Here is a 17237-nt window from a genome sequence, read left to right as displayed (position 1 = left end):
AAGAACTAGAAATGATGGAAGACTTCGGAGTCATCCAGAAGATTGAGCGAGCAACCGAGTGGTGTTTTCCAATGGTTGTCGCACGAAAAAAAACAAACAATGAGCTGCGCATCTGCGTGGACAACGGTCAACTCAACCAACAAATAATACGCGAACGTGTGCTCATGCCTACGGTGGACGAGTGTCTTGCAAAATTAGCAGGTGCAGCAGTTTTCAGCCGCCTAGATGCACGAGCAGGGTGCTGGCAGGTGCCACTGTCCAAGGACTCTCGCGAATACACAACCTTCATCAAACCAGTAGGCAGGTTCCAGTTCCTGAGGCTTCCCTTCGGAATTTCCACAGCGCCAGAGTTCTGCCAACGAGAAATGCTCCGTGTGCTCGAAGGACTAGATGGTGTGAGTTGTCTACAAGATGACATCATTGTCTCAGGGAAGACAACTGAGGATCACGACACCAACCTACTGCTGGTGCTGGGGAAGCTGGAAGATGCAGGTGTTACCCTCAACATCGACAAGTGCTCCTTTCGACAAACAGAAGTAACACTCTTAGGACACGTCGTAAACTCAACAGGAGTCAGCTCCGACCCGGAAAAGGTCAGGGCCGTAGTCTAGCTCGACCCACCATGTGATGTGTCAGAAGTCAGGTCTTTGCTGGGCTCTGCAAACCACCTAGCGAAATTTCTTCCAGAGCTACCAGACTTTACGAAGCCTCTCAGAGACTTGCTCCACCAAGACGCCGACTGGCACTGGGGCCCAGCTCAGCAGCAGTTTTGACAAACTCAAGCAAGCTTTAAGCAGGACGCCGATTCTCACTCACTACGATGCTCAGTCGCCTCACACAGTGTCTGTGGATGCTTCCTCATACGGTCTTGGAGCTGTACTTCTACAGCAGTCGCACGAAAAGCTCCTACCTGTGGCATATGCATCACGCCCCCTTACGGATACAGAACAAAGATATGCTCAAATTGAAAAGGAGGCACTGGCAATCACATGGGCTTGCGAACATTTCCACAAATACCTGCTGGGATCAACCTTTCACGGGGAAACGGACCACAAGCCGTTATTACCGCTGCTGACGACTAAACCACTTGAAGAGCTGAGTCCTCGCCTTTAACGTTTCAGGATGTGCCTTTTGGAGTACGTGTACACGATGTTCCACACTCCCGGCAAAAAGCTGTACACAGCTGACCTTCTGTCCCGGAAGCCATCTGGGAAACCAGCAAAGAAAAAACTCTCGATAGTGCAGTGCGCGAGTTTGAAGAATTAGCACTTGAACAGCTCCCTGCTTCAAACCAAATGCTGGATAGAATCAGGGCCAGCATCCAGTCAGACGAAACACTTTCCAGGGTGGCTACCTTCTGCACTACATCATGGCCAACTGTGCATGGGCTGTCACCTGACCTGAAAAGTTACGTCGAGGTGATTAGTGAGATTTCGCTCGTTGATGGTCTGCTATTCAAAGGCGACAGAATAATCATCCTGCCAGACATCAGAGTAGATAGAGGCTCCAGAAAAACTCCATGCAGGCCACTTGGGCACAACGAGGTGCCGAGCGAGGGCAAGATAATGCATATGGTGGCCAGGCATAGGCAAGCACATTGAAGACTACGTGGAGAAGTGTCCAACTTGCAGAGAGCACAGAAAGCCAGAAAGAGAACCCCTGCTTCAAACCCCATCGCCAGCAGTCCCTTGGAACACAGTCGGCATGGATCTCTTCACGCTGGAGGGGAAAGAGGATGTTGTAATAGTAGACTACTACTGCCGATTTTTCGAGCTAGAACAGCTGCCGAGGACAGCTACAAAAAATAGCCCTAGTCTTGGAGCCAATGTTTTCACGGTACGGTGTTCCACGGACAATACGCACAGACAACGGGCCGCAGTTCACTTCCACAGAGTTCAAAGAACTAGTGCATCACTGAGGAACCTCACACACAACCTCAAGCCCTTACTGCCTGCAGAGCAACGGTATGGCTGAGAGGGCTGTGCAGACAGCAAAACAGCTTTTGAGGAAGTCTTCCAACATACACGAAGCGCTACTTGCCTACAGGGCCACACCCAGCGTGGAAGGGTTTTCATCAGGAGAACTCTTAATGGGTCGTCGTCTGAACACCACAGTACCAAGCAGTTCGAAGCTGCTAGCTCCGAAGTGGGACGACAGCGAATTCAGACAAAATAATGAAGCCTACAGAGCTCGTGCAAAACGATCATACGACACCCGGCACAAGGTACGGAGCTGAGAGCGCTTACCACCAGGCACAGCGGTGCGCATCCTCGCTGAAGCTGCATCACAGGGCGTGGTAACACAGCCAACATCAGAACCAAGGTCTTACGTTGTACATACCGACAGAGGACAAGCAAGACGTACAGCAAGACACCTGCAACCGTTGCAGGACACGAGCACCACAAGAAGTGGACGTGTTTGTAAGCGACCAGAATGCCTGGACCTGTGAGACCAAACCTTTCAAGAAAGGGGGGTGTTGTGGGCGCCACTGACGAAAGCGCCCCAAGCGGCAAGCTAACCAGGCGGACCGCCGGGAGACCCCGGCATGGGCGACCGCGCCAGGCAGAGCAAAAACGGGCGCCATTGCCTGATGTATAAATAAACAGTTTTGCTTGTTATACCTGCTACGTCTACAACAGTTACCCTAAGCGACCATCGGTTATCCGCTCTTCGCACTGCGTGTCCCGTCCATGCCCATTTCTTCTTGATTTCCACTAGAATGTCAGTAACTTGAGTTATTTCTCTGACCCACTCTGCACGCTTCCTCTCTCTTAATGTTACCCCTGCCATTTTTCGTTTCATAGTCCTCTGCGTTGTCCTCAACCTAAGTAGAACCCTCTTGGTTAGCCTCCACGTTTCAGTCCCGTAGGTGAGTACAGGTAAGATGCAACTGTTGTATACTTTCCTCTTCAGCGATACCGGTAAACTGCTAGTCATAATCTGCGAGTGCTTGCCAAATGCGCTCCATCCCAATCTTATTCTTACTATTTCCTTTTCATGGTCCGGATCTGCGGTTACTACCTGTTCTAAGTAGACACATTCGCCTACTACGTCCAGTACTTCGCTACCTAACGTAAACTGCTGTTCCTTCCCTTAGTCATTACCTTAGTCTTCTGCACATTGACTTTCGAGCCTACCTTTCTACTTTTCCTGTCTAGGCGATCAATCATTATTTGCAGTTCATCCCCCGAGTCACTTAGCAAGGCAATGTCATCAGCAAATCGCAGATTATTGAGGTATTCTCCATCTACCCTTATCCCTAACTGCTCCCATTTCAAGTCTCTGAATACTTCCTCTAAGCAAGCTGTTAATACCTCATTGATAATATGAGGTATCAAGACAACTGCGATATATTGGCTGCTTATGCAATCGTGGCTATGGCTCTTTATTCTAGCTGGCTTTATTGTTGTAGGGAATTGAAACGACGAAGTAGCGATAGCAATTAACACAGTTGCTTTTTATGCCTGATGTGACAGAAACTGACGGGTGATGCCACAGCCATTGCTCTGTTGTTTAAACCGAAAGCATATAAGCACTAAAGGGAAGAAATTAGATAAAATTATTTATTTGTCATGGAAGAATATCACGTGGCGATGTATGCATAACATCATCTTACATTTCATTGCAAAACATGTCTGCTACCAAAAATTAGGTTGAAGTTTGATCCCGTTACAACAGATTCAGGTTTACATGCGGTGAAGGGCTTTGATCAACTATAAATATCAATTCGGCGTCAGCAGTTTGGTAATACTATACCTGGTACATGTCGTTGATTACTTGTTTTTGCTCTCGACGCTACAGCTCTTCTGAAAACGTTTTCCGTGGTTTGCGGTGTCATCGTCGCTTAAATGAAACAAAACTACGAAGCCCTCGTAACATCACTCGATGACCTTTTGACAAATGGCGATACAAAAAGCGGTTTTCGTGCTTTGACAGAACGTTTCACCAAAACTTGTCGTTAATTATAGTTGTGAGGGATATGCTTCACAGCGTGGAATTATTCGCGAATGTGGATGATGCTTCACAGCGTGGAATTATTCGCGAATGTGGGTGCTTATGGTCAGTGTTGTGCCCGAATTAGTGAAATCGATGCAGCTATAGTCGTAATCTTGCACTGTCGGGCAGCACTGGTCAGTTTTTTGTTTCTCATTAACATTTTATTCATTAGCGGCAAACCTCTAGAGATTATACAGGTGTGAATGCTGCGAACTTCATACACAATATACGGCGCTATAACCTTACAATAAATGTTTAATGCAACAGGTGTTGACAGTGCGTGGGGGTCATGGACAGGGACAGCGCTGCTTGGCCATTTTCGGTGTGCTTTCCCAGGGAGCCCAAACGCAGTTGTGGACTTGAGGAAGCCCAGCTGGGTCCATTGTAATATTCGCCGGCGCCATCGTGATAGCCACATACGATTGAAGTTTCTTAGACAGCTTGGCCACCACCTGCAATGTAAGTTTTGTCCCTTCAGTGTACCGACCGAGGTTGCCTATGCAGTGTACGTCTCCAAAAACGCAAAAGTTATTTGATCACTGCTGGTATGACGATAGAAAATAAACAAGTTTAAACTATGTCAATTATTTCAGAAGCCAGCTAGCGAAATCATTTGTCGTTGCCCAAGGGTAAGTGGCTTTAATATTTACTTTTTTTTTTGTCTCAGCCCGTTGCCCTGGATCATATTTCAAGCCATATTATTAATTTAAAAAAACTGCCCGCCCATATGTGAATACTAGTGCACATAACCATTATGTTACTTCCTTATGAGAAGTACCGGTAACCTGACACGCTTGGCCCGAGAGCGCCTTCCAGATGCATTCCAGTCTAGTCTTCTTCCTCTAGTTAGTAACTTTTCGTGGTCCGGATTCGCTCTATTCCCTTACTAATCACTATCCTTGGCCCCCTGTCGATAACTTGTTCGTTTGCCCGGACTTTTAGAAATTGATTTATATATTGTTGCGAAGAAGAACATCGGCAGTGGCGCGAGAGGAGCCCTCGCGCTAGGCCAGCCATTAAATCTTCGTTCATTCTGTCCCCATGTTGTGCCATCTTCTTGCTTGTCACCACGTAACAATATTTTCCGAGTTTCATGGTCCTTTAAAAGAGACTAGCCTGATTGACAGACTGTGACTTTCCCTCCTCCTCCTCCTCCTCCTCCTCCTCCTCCTCCTCCTCCTCCTCCTCCTCCTCCTCCTCCTCCTCCTCCTCCTCCTCCTCCTCCTCCTCCTCCTCCTCCTCCTCCTCCTCCTCCTCCTCCTCCTCCTCCATGGTCCTGCTTTTTAAGTGTTTAGGTTCTCTATTTGCCGCAGTTTCCCGTTGAGCTAATGGGCCAATGTATTGAGAAGAGCTGGGGTTATTGGCGTGTTTTTTATTACATTTAATCCTCAGCTGTTTTCAAAAAGTCTTAAACTTCCTGCCACCTCTTGTAAGAAGGCGATAACAGATACGGACTGTCAACTGAATACCACCTTTTCTGGCTGGTGTCTCTCCACTTTTTGTCGAAGACTGGGGTCTATATTTCTGGCACATTTATATATGCATCTAACACACTACTTGCGCAGTGCCTGTATTATGGGCGATGTTTCGACTTAATTAAGTTCTTTTTCCTTAATAAATAAAGATCACAGATATAAGGGCAGGTTATATGTACACTCCTCGAATCACCTGATTGCTTGGCAAACTATTGTCGAATACCCTTCCAAGAAAACAACTTCTTCTGCTGTTTTAGTCGTTTTATGTTAAAGTTGCTTTGATTCTATTAGTCGTTTACTTTAGGTAGTGAACAGAAAAAAATAACCAGACTGCGCTTTTTAAATATTTAACGGCCCCTATTTTGTATAATCGCCGTGTTACATTATTGGTTCGAGGCTATCCTTCCTGGGCTGGCGTTCAACCATAGCTACAGCTTTTTTAAAAATTTTTTTGTGAAACCTGTTCTTACCGACGGCAGGCTGTGTGCCAGGTTGTTAAGCTCGCACGGGTCCCTCTTTATGTCGAACAGGTAGTTGCCTTCCCGCAGTTGCTCGAGACCAGGAACGGTCTCCTTCCTCGGATTACACCGCACAGAGGCCTGCACTCGCCATTCGGGTGCCAGGGATTCGGCACGGCCTATTTCGCCATCACCATAGAAGCCTTGTAGAGTCCTCCAAGCTAGAGAAGACGCCATCAGCGTGTTTAGGCGTTTTATCGCGCCCTTCCTGCAACGGTCAGGGGGTATGCCGCCTGGCGTAGGCACGTTCCGTTGGAGTCCAGGGTCACCGAACGGATATCGAGCATCTTTAGATTTCGGAGTTGTGACCGCAACGAGTTTGTAATCGCCATCACGATACGCCGACAACCCGGTATCGGTGTCGTAATTTATAAGAAATTCGGTGCGAGGCCATGATGTGCTCTTGCTGCTTGTTTTCGCCGATGACAAAACAGGCCACAGGTCGATCCCGTCGATGTTACCCAGATCTCCGATGTGGCCCCCTGGCAGAGAAGAATGGTCGTCATTGTATAGGATCAAACTGCGTTGTTTACCTTTTGTTATTTTTAATGAGAGCACATAACAGCGTATAAGAAATGAACTTCAGGGTCCTCATTTGTGAACACGAAATGGTGAAAATTTAAATGAAAATGACAATTGATTAGATGGAGTATCGGAAGGCATGAACAGGTCCGAATATTAATACATTACCACGTATTTGATTTTCTTTTACGGCGCTCTCCTTCGTAAACTTGTCACGTCTAGAAGCATCTACCAATGACACCGTGGGGTAATGTCACAATAGTCATTATTTATGATCAACACCAAAGAGTACTGCAAACAAGTTGAGTGAACACCAACTGCGTAAAAGATGCATGATAGCTTCAACTGTCCCTCTCTAACCGTTAGCACAGAGTAGCAGCCCTGATATTTTCCAAGCTGCAATCTTCTTCCATACGCCACGGATTATAGTGAATTGAGTACAACACTATTAAGATTATATGGAATGTCTATAGTACGGAAGGAGAGCCGATGTCAGATTGAGAGTCATAAACGAATTTGAATTTCAGTGACGCAAAATTCAATTTTTGTTAATTTATTTATACAGTAAGCTTTTGTCTGAAAGGGGGAGTTTATGCAGCCTAAAAGTGGGCGGCTTCCTACGACCAGAGAAGACATAAATCGTAAGAAAATTTAACGGGTGCCCGTAGGTCTTTTCTAATAATTGTCCGGCTCACTTCGCTGAAGAGGAAACTATTTCATATGGTCCTGTCAATTTTTATTTTTGCAAGGGAACCGGTTAACTAGAAGGAGGGAATTCCGTCTCTTATTGTACCTAAATGGTAAAGCGGGGCCACAGACGTATACGTAAAAAGCTACATATTTCTTCTTAATGCTCATAAGAATGGTGCGAGAGAACCAGGATAGATAATTGTTTCACGAATGGTCGGCTTTAATCCGATATTTACAAGAAGTCGTGTCGTAGTGGCGCAATAGTTGCCGACATTGCAATGCGAATTAGCAACAATCTCAAACTTGAAATTCAGTTCTTCACTGCAGTAATACGAGAGTAACCTTACTCGAGGCCCATTTTTGTGACCTCGTGAGAAGCAGCTACTCCACTTGAAATATTCAGCCATCCGCTGACTGAATGAAGCCAACAAGTTAAAGAAGAAGAAGGAGGAGGGTACGAAAAATACGTAGGTAGAGTGGTATACAATTTATAGATTGTGCCTCCTTTGATTTCTGGGGACAAGATGCATTGAGCTATTCCATATCACCGGATGTCTGAAGGAATTAGAGGTGATCAGTAGAGTATTATCCTAGTCGCCTAACGCTGCGCAGTAACATCTGGAGAAGCCGCTCCAGTATCATTGCTTCCTTAACTGTTGGTGCCAAGGTGAACGCAGAACAAACATACATCATCTGTAAAGATCAAAGTGACACTACTCCCAGGAAAAAAAGAAAAAATTGGCTCACCAGCTGCTGAATACAGCGTGGGCAGCCAGTCGACAAGGTGCATCGGGTGTGGTACGACCACGCGGGAACCAGGAGCGAGCATCGAGCTCCACACCACAGCTGGCAGGCGGACCCCGCCTTCCCACATGGTGCCCTTGGTGCCCCGCAGGGGCCAGTTAGAGCCGGTGTTCGAGAAATCTCCCCAGGGAATTCCGCCATTATCGCTGGTAAACACTAACACGCTGTTGGCCAGCATCCGGCGCTGGTGTAGAGCCGCTACGATGCGACCTACGGATTCGTCCAGGGCGTCCACAGCGCCTGGAGAGACGGAATAGTCAAGAGCTCTTGTTGAAGCTTGCCCTTGGTAGTGGCTTCTGGTGGCAGCCACAACTGTAGTTTGAAGCTTTATCAGAAACGGCAGTAGAAACACCAACACGTAAATGAAAGTCCCCGTTTATTCAATGTCCGAAACCAATTCGATGGACACGTAAGCTCCGCCTGGATATCGCTTAGCAGACACGAACATTATTTTATAGGTCAGCTTATAGGCTCGTTGCTGTTGTGAGCAGCATCGCCGCCACTGTTGGCGCAGCTGGTGGGAATGTGCAGGATGGCCCTATAAAGACTACCCTATCACGCTTGGCACTGGTCAACCTAGGGCGCGAGATTCTGCTTGACCTCCCGCAACTCACCATGGTCATCCGAAACACACACATTTCGTACCGGCTGATGGTTGTCGGCCTAGGGATCTCGGGGGACCCTTTAACGCCATAGCAACCTGCTCTTAAAAGCGGATGATAAATGCCCCTCTTCCTCAAATTTTATTGCACACTCAGAAAGGCATCTGGCAGAGGAAGGGATTCGAGCTGTCGCTTTTCGCGTTCAAAAACGCAGCGTCAAAACATTGCACTAAATAACTTTTTTTGTCATTAGTGCCGTTATTTCTCAAACACTACAACATGGCGGACTTCAAAAGAGCACCGGTTCACATGCAATACATCTAACTATAAAACTTTTTTCCAACACTGATAAACTCATGTACAGATGACTGAGTTTTCAAAGCACCAATTACTGCCAATTGCAAAACTATATGTCCCCACCACCCCCTTATGTAATGCCTTCGGGCCCTTATGGAATCAATAAATGAAATGAAATAAAATCTGTAGCGCGGAATCCCCAAAATACTCTCGTGTAAGTATGATGTGAAGATCAGCATGGCGAACAGACATTCGGCGTTTACACACGCTATGCATACCTGATAGCATACGAAACACCGTTATCATTTTCTACAGCTAAGAACCGAATTCCACGGGATTTCAATTGGAAATCTTTGTGCAGTAGGACACCCAAAAAGAAAACCTACTTTCACAATCTATATCCCATGCTCAAGTCTCCGGCTTTCTACACAAAATACAGTTCACGCCCCATGACACAAATATTTCTTTTTCCGCCATCCATATCTTCACAGGTGGAATCCCTACATTCAATTTACATCGCATCACAGAACCATCAGGAGTAGCGCGTCTAATTGCGCTGTCATTCATTCTTATTAAACTCTGATTTGCCGCTTGTGACGCTGCTGCACTGAAAGCTCTGTGGACGGTGGGACTGCACTGTTACAAGAAACGATGCATGCTTCTTGCTCAAGGTACCAGGTTTTCGGCGACGTAAAGAACTGCCGGGGACCATAGAGCTGTGTTCATATTTCCTTTACCAGCATTCGCAATTTTTGGTGGAAATGTTTAGAGCCTAAGTTCTACCTCTCCCATGCCAAATCTCAATGTCGTCTGGCTACAAACATTTGACGTAAACTCTCGCGCTATGCAGCAAGCATCGTCATCTTGCCGAGGCACGAGATACTGTATTGCTGTCGCCGCAGTCTAGCACGCTTCGTGTAAAACTGCAATACTCTCTCGCGCTCTGTAGCAAACATCGTCGTCTTCATGAAGCTCCAACTGCAATACACCCTCGCACTATGCATCGTCGTATTCATAAAGTTTATCTGCGCCAGTCTTATATTTAAGATAAACACGCCATGCACATACGCCACCTCGCTAAAGACAGAGGCTGCAGAAAACGAGAAGCTAGATTACGCTGTTGCCAAGAAGCTTAACCAAGCGCGGAAGCTAGCCAAGATCATAGCGGCAGCAGGGACTGCTGCCGATGTTTCAACACTCTTGAAATGTGGTTCAAGGATAGCTGAAGCCCCGCAATTTCTATTTTATGTTGCCAGTTAGGCTTCACGCGGTTAAGCCTAAATGAAGGTGGTCTGAGATATCCTAAACATCAGCCACGGCGCCTGTTACCCCATGCTTGCTTGCCGGTCGTAGTCATTAATCGAGCACTATGCTTAAGACAAAATCCCTCTTCTGTCCTGTTGGGAGTAGTAGCGTTAATTCCCCATCTAAAGTAGCTTCTTTAGAAATGTTTTTGCTGTTTTTAATCCTATTATTTAATTTCTTAATGATATTTTTATGCTAAAGGGTTTTCGACACTGCTCTCACTTTTCTGTCTTGTGGATTCGTTTGTTTCTTAAATGTTTTTCACACTTCCACTTCCTTTTGCGCAACTGATTTTGGCTATTAGCGCGCTCACAGATGAATAAATGCTTTTGTCGAGCGGCAGGATGGTATATAGAATTACCTTTACTTCTTTTTGCCTTCTCTTCCTGCTTGTCTCCACCTATCAGGCTGGTTTGTCAATGCTAGATTGTTAGAAGTTGAGTGCCCGTCTTGTCTGCCGTTTCTTTCTCTGTGCTATCTCACTTCTCTATATAAGAATACAAATGCGAACTTAAACTTTATAGTTGTTAGCACGAGAAACGGATACTTTATTATATTTCTCACGGCATCTCATCGACAGATAGCGATACAACGAACATCGCTTAAACAAATTCCAGCTGTAACAGGATAGTTGCTGGGGCACGCATACATTTAGCACGTCCTTTTACTCAAGTACACCTCAAGGTCATCCGCGAAAACATGTGTCGCAGTAAATTGCACGAATGCTACAGATGTTATGAAAACCGTACATATCCGATGTCATCGGATACTCCTGCATGTGCATTTGCAATTTTCATGGGCATTTACTGTAAAGTTTCAAGAGTCATGAAACGATACGTGAACACACGCTCGACAGGGTGTGTTGAGCTCCTCCCGTACTGGGTTGCGCACTAAGTGATACATATGACCTTGGCTTCGCTTACGTGTATACGAACACCCCACTGAGGAAGTGTGGACCGGGTTTGAGCAAATAAAGCCGAATACGTAACGGAGAACAAATTCAGAGCAGAGGTGGTCATTTGCAACCGATACGGCACCAGTTACAACATTTTTCTTACTGAACGCTGTTATGAGAAAGCTGTTCGCCAACAAATATCGCTTTGTTCTTAAATTACTTTTTCATAGGATCCACATGGAGGCCGGTTTGAACTTCGAAGTTTCGCTAACCTGCGAGAAGCGTTCTGTTGTGGTCTCCAATGTACGGGAATTTGGCGAGGTTCCTCTGAGGGGCGTCCACAGTCAGGTTCGTTGTCTGTCCGTGCGCCGCCAGAGGTGCCATGTAGATGAACAGGGGCTGCCATGAAACGGTACACAGACACAGCCAGTATTGTACAATGCCGTGCTTTTCGAGACAATTATCACTGATTAAATTTTCCTGATTCAAGCAATAATAAAGTGAAACACCATCCACAGCAAGAAGCTACGCCAGACTGATTAGTTTTTTTTTTTTAGCGCTACGGGTGTTTCTGCCGCATCATAATGTGACTGCGTTATTCAGGAAACCACTCTATAAGTTCAGATTATTTTTCCCGTTGACGCCCACCCGAACGTCATTCTGCAGTAGGTCACATCACTCCACAGTGAAGCTGCTAATGGGTCACTTGTGTTATAGATCGTTGGCGTAGTCAATCATGTAACTAGCACAGCTCTCGTGACGGCTCTCAGTCCGTCACTTCACTTAACGGTGACGAACCTCCGACCAAATGTTTCCGAACGACTTCTTGTTCCTCGGCTGAGCGGCAATCACATAAAAAAGGTTTACGCAGCCCAGTGCGAGATTTAAAACAGCGCGGGCGGAATATATATATATATATATATATATATATATATATATATATATATATACCGGGTGTCCCAGCTAACTTGAACCAAGAGTTACAAAATAATATATTTGAGGTAGGTCAGTGAAATCAGTTGCATACAACTACCAGCCTGCTTGCGCACTACAGGCAATTTTTTGTTTCGCAATTACTTAATTGGCTATTTATGTTAATTTTTCTAATTTAATAAATATCGACTTTAGACCAAACATGTGCATTGGAAACTTGTAGAGCACCTTCAGAAACCCCCATTCGATTAATAGCGATAAAGAAAGTCTCACGTGTATCTTTTTTTCTGGGCTCAAAAGAAAGCCCGCGAAATACAAATAATACCACGTGACTAGCGCATTTGTGCGCCGCGATTGTGGTGCTCTCAGTCGTGGTTTGAGCGAACGAAATCAGCTGCGGCCGTGACCCGATGGTCCCGTTGCAGCGGCAGGCAGAAATGTTGGCGATGGTTGGAGCGAGCTCGAGCTCGCCCGTCGCCACCGCGATCTTGGCCAGGCCTACGCACCGCAGCAGCTTACATCACGACAAGCGGATGACGATAAAGAACCGGCAAATGAAGATGCAGCGCGAATTTTAGTCGAGTCACATGATGTCATCTCGCCCGTTTACCCAAGCCTGTATGCGCAGGTTCAGTGGCTGATACCGTATCGCTCATCCGTTTGTCGTGACGTTCGCTGATGGGAGAGAAGCAGGCCTTGTTAGAATTCCGTGGTGTCGGCTCGCCGCTCTCGCCGCTACTTGCATCGTCACGTGGGCCGGCTGTCTGACGCGGGCGAAGAAGCCATTGCAGGCATATCGGCCTGCCGCTTTAACGGGGCCAAGACACGGCCGCCGCTAATTTCGTTCGCTCAAACCACGACTGAGAGCACCACAATCGCGGCGCACAAATGCGCTAGTCACGTGGTATTATTTGTATTTCGCGGGCTTTCTTTTGAGCCCAGAAAAAAAGATACACGTGAGACTTTCTTTATTGCTATTAATCGAATGGGGGTTTCTGAAGGTGCTCTACAAGTTTCCAATTCACATGTTTGGTCTAAAGTCGATATTTATTAAATTAGAAAAATTAACATAATTAGCTAATTAAGTAATTGCAAAACAAAAAATTGTTTGTAGTGCGCAAGGAGGCTGGCAGTTGAATGCAATTGGTTTCACTGACCTACCTCAAATGTATCATTTTGTATCCCTTGGTTCAAGTTAGCTGGGACACCCGGTATATATATATATATATAAGCAGATAAATGAAGGGGAAATGAGGGTGCTCGTTATAATACATGAAGGAAAGAAGCCAACAGTCGGCGAGGCCAAAGAAAGCATTGGGGATTGTGTCATTTTTAAATTTTTACTTTGATAATCACATAAATTAGGAATGCAATCTGTTTAGGAGAAAGGTAATTAAACACAAAGTAGAAGAAACAACAACGTGCCGATGGTGGGAACCGAACCCACGACCTCCGAATATCTGAGCTGGAAGAGCGCGTGCACACACACACACACACACACACACACACACACACACACACACACACACACACACACACACACACACACACACACACACACACACACACACACACACACACACACACACACACACACACACACACACACACACACACACACACACACACACACACACACACACACACACACACACATATATATATATATATATATATATATATATATATATATATATATATGTGCTTTTTTAATCTTGTGTCTGTTTTTTCGTCTTTCTTTTTTCCTTTGGTGTCTAACTAAGGCGCACTGTAGCTGCCTCCCTCAAAACCCTATAAAACTGATCCTGATCTGTAAAATGCCACTCTGATGAAGACTGATCCCCAGTCGAAACGTCAGTAAAACCTTGACATGTTTTTAAGGCTGTGTCAGTCTTCTTTATAATGATATAACTTTTGGTTCATAGTGCCTTCTTCCGAACTGCTGTATATATATGAAGGAAAGAAGCCAACAGTCGGCGAGGCCAAGGAAAGCATTGGGGATTGTACTTTATGTCCTTTTTTAAATTTTTACTTTGGTAATCACATAAATTAGTTATATAATCTGTTTAGGGGAAAGTAATTCACGAAGTAGGAGGAAAAACAACGTGCCGATGGTGGGAACCAAACCCACGATCTCCGAATATCGCGTCCGGTGCTCTTCCAACTCAGCTACATCGGCTGCTGTCCCACCTGCTACTTTCTTGGGTATTGGGTATTAATGTTGCCTGCATAAGAACCTTGCGAGTGTTCACCAGCGCCACGCTCGACCATAGCGATGGAAGTGGAACGTCCTGTGTTACCGCCTTCAGGAATTTGACATTCGCGTTATATTTAGCTCTGACCGTAAACACATGGATGCCGACGCTAAATCTCGTTCTCCCCTATCCAGCGACGCTGCTTGCTCTTCGGCGGCTGGTCCCGTCCTCTCATCTCTAACCATCGCTGATATGCCTGCAGAGCAGCGAAAATACCCGTGGCTCGTATCTCTTGTCGACATCGTGTCCACTTCTCCCAATGCTGTGCCTTCTCGGACTTTACGCCATCAAGCACCACTCTTCGCAATACGAGACGGACTTCTCTACCGCCGTAACTATATGCCCGATGGTGGACGATGGCTTCTCGTCATTCCCCGCCATTTACGATATTAAATTTGCGCTTCTTTTCATGCCGACCCTCATTGTGCCCATCCTGGTGTGGCCAAAATGTATCAAAGAATTTTTCAGCGCTTCTATTGGCGTGGCATGTACGGTTATATTCGCAAATACGTCCGCTCCTGCATCGCCTGCCAACGCCGGAAGTCGTCCACACCTCGTGCTTCTGGCCCCTTATAACCACTTCCATGCCCGGCCCGTCCTTTTGATCGCGTTGGCGTTGACCTTCATGGGCCACTTCTCTGCACGGTCTCTGGGAACCAGTGGATTATCATCGGCATCGGATAACTGCTGCAGGGACTACCTCCGGAGTTTCAGCCCTTAGCTACCACTATGACATCTAGTACACCTGCTCAGCAAGCCACTGGCGTCGCGTCGGCCGGTAACTACACCCTTCAGACCCCGCGAGTCCCGAAGTCTTTCCACTGTGACGTTTTTGAGGATGGGTGGGACTGGTTCCTTCAATTCGAACGTGTCGCTGCTTTCAATCAGTGGGACGACGCTGCCAAACTGAGCAACGTTTACTTCAGTCTGGAGGATGGCGCCCGTACCTGGTTCGAAAACCGCGAGCAAATGCTAACATCATGGCGAAAATTCCGTCGTGAACTGCTCGAGTCCTACAACAGCGCAGATCGCCGTGAATGTTCTGAACGGGCTCTCCACTGTCGCATTGAGATGCAAACGAGATTGCCCAGACACACACTTAAGACATGACACGCCTCTTCAGGCGAGCTGACACCGCCATGTTCGAGGACAAGAAAGTGCGGCACTAATTAATGCGGGGCGCCAGAGAGCAGTTTTTCGTAGGACTTGTGCGCAACTCACTGTTGACTCTCACTTGATTCCTTGCAACGATTTACGACCGACCTTTCCATGTAGCTGCAGTCACTGAGGCGTTTACATCTTTCGAGCAGCATCCTGATTCTTTGCTCGCGCTGATTCAGTCGTGCGCGAAGAACTTAGTTCTGCAGCCGTCGCCAGATTCGATTTCTACCACTGTGCGTGAGGAGGGGCAACAGGCTTTCAAGCGCCCTTTTTCGCCTGCCGACAAGCACCCACCATCGCAGCCGCAAGCCTACACCCGTCCCACCTATGTGGAAGTTCTGCAGCGTCCGACTTCCCTTTTACCACCGCCTATTCTTGCGCTGTCAATTGAACCCCCCCCCCCTTTTTTTTTCCCCCACGCCCTTGGCGTATCCTGGGTAGAGTATTACGATGATCGCCCTCCACCCCGACGAAAAGCCGACGTTTGGCGCTCGCCTAGCAGCCTCCATCTCTCCTTTCACTGCGGATAAACGTGCCATCTGTACTGTGATTGCTCGTATTGACGCGTCAGTCTTCGATACTTCTGCATCGACTCCCCTCCTCCTCGGTTTGGCCGACAACCGCGTGTTAATCTGGCAGAGCAGCGTTCCCGATTTCCTCGGCAATCAGTACCGCCCCCCGTCGCCAAGGGGCTCGTCTCCATCCACTCATGGCTCCTCGCTAGCAGAACAGAGCCGCTCGCGAGCCCTCGTCGAGGCCTCTGGTAGTCGTTGCGTTGAAGACCTCCCGTCGTTGCTATGTCAATCCGATGAGAACTGCAGATACCGTCGAATAAGGAGACAATCACGTTACTTTGGGCATCCCTGTTATTTTAGACGACCGCACCATCGTCAGTGCATTAGTGGACACCGGTGCTGACTATTCAATTTTGAGTGTTCGCATGGCCACTGAAGTGAAACAAATGGAAGCGACTGTTTGGTTGGAAGAGGAGACGGACGAAGTGTGAAGGACGTTGGCCTGGCCGCCGGTTCTACCTATAGTTCTTCCCCCATCATATGTGAATGAACGCATCCTATCCGTAACAATATTTGGTGGAGGTCGGCGGGAAAGTTGGCCTGGATCTGCTGATCGTTTGTCGCAGCCGCCGCTTAGCTGTTTTTGCCTCCTCTCCAGTCGGAAAACAATGTCATGTCAACTCAAGAGGCTCAGGCACAAGATTCAGAACAATTACAGGTCTTGACTACCGCATCGGGAAACCCGCACGTTTACAGGTGAATCTGATGACGACGTTGAAGACTGGCTGACCCACTACTAACGAGTCAGCAAGTACAATCGTTGGGATCCGACTGCTCAGCTCGGTAGTGTTGTCTTCTTCCTCGCCGGGACCACCCTGCTCTGGTTTGAGAATAACGAGGGCATACCACTTGGACCCGGTTTGTGGACGAAATGTCCAAGTGCTTCGGTGACACTTCAGCTATGAAAAAGAGAGCCGAGCGGACCCTTGCACAAAGAGCTCAGGTTCCAGGTGAGACATGCACGAAGTGCATCGAGGAAGTGCTTAGACTTTGCCGCCTTCTCAACGGAAAGATGTCTGAAGACGACAAGGTTGGCCACTGCTTAAAAAAAAAGAAAAACTACCGCAAACGCTTTGTGGTCGCGACAGAAATTATGTGCTGTTTTTGAAAGTTAACCTGTTAGGACAACAGGAATTTCTACAGTAACATAATCATTTTCTGTAGTCACAACAGAAAAGTACAATCAACTACAGAACACTGAAACGTACT

General features: G+C 46.9%; 1 protein-coding gene across 1 annotated transcript in view; it reads right to left on the bottom strand.

Moving 5' to 3' along the window:
* Positions 1–4142: 4142 nt before the first annotated feature.
* The window catches only part of LOC146208214 (arylsulfatase B-like), a 37298-nt gene continuing 24203 nt past the window's right edge, over positions 4143–17237 (bottom strand). The window contains exons 7-10 of the mRNA XM_084587228.1: positions 11377–11503; positions 7949–8245; positions 5942–6471; positions 4143–4448 (exon numbers count right to left, since the gene is read on the bottom strand). Coding sequence (XP_084443354.1) covers positions 4284–4448; positions 5942–6471; positions 7949–8245; positions 11377–11503 — 1119 coding nt within the window. The 3' untranslated portion in view covers positions 4143–4283. The remainder of the gene's footprint in view (positions 4449–5941; positions 6472–7948; positions 8246–11376; positions 11504–17237) is intronic.

The sequence above is a fragment of the Amblyomma maculatum genome, chromosome 1 (genome assembly GCF_055883805.1).
Source record: "Amblyomma maculatum isolate TAMU_Amacu chromosome 1, ASM5588380v1, whole genome shotgun sequence".
NCBI lineage: Eukaryota > Metazoa > Arthropoda > Arachnida > Ixodida > Ixodidae > Amblyomma > Amblyomma maculatum.
This window is presented reverse-complemented; position numbering and strand designations above follow the sequence as displayed.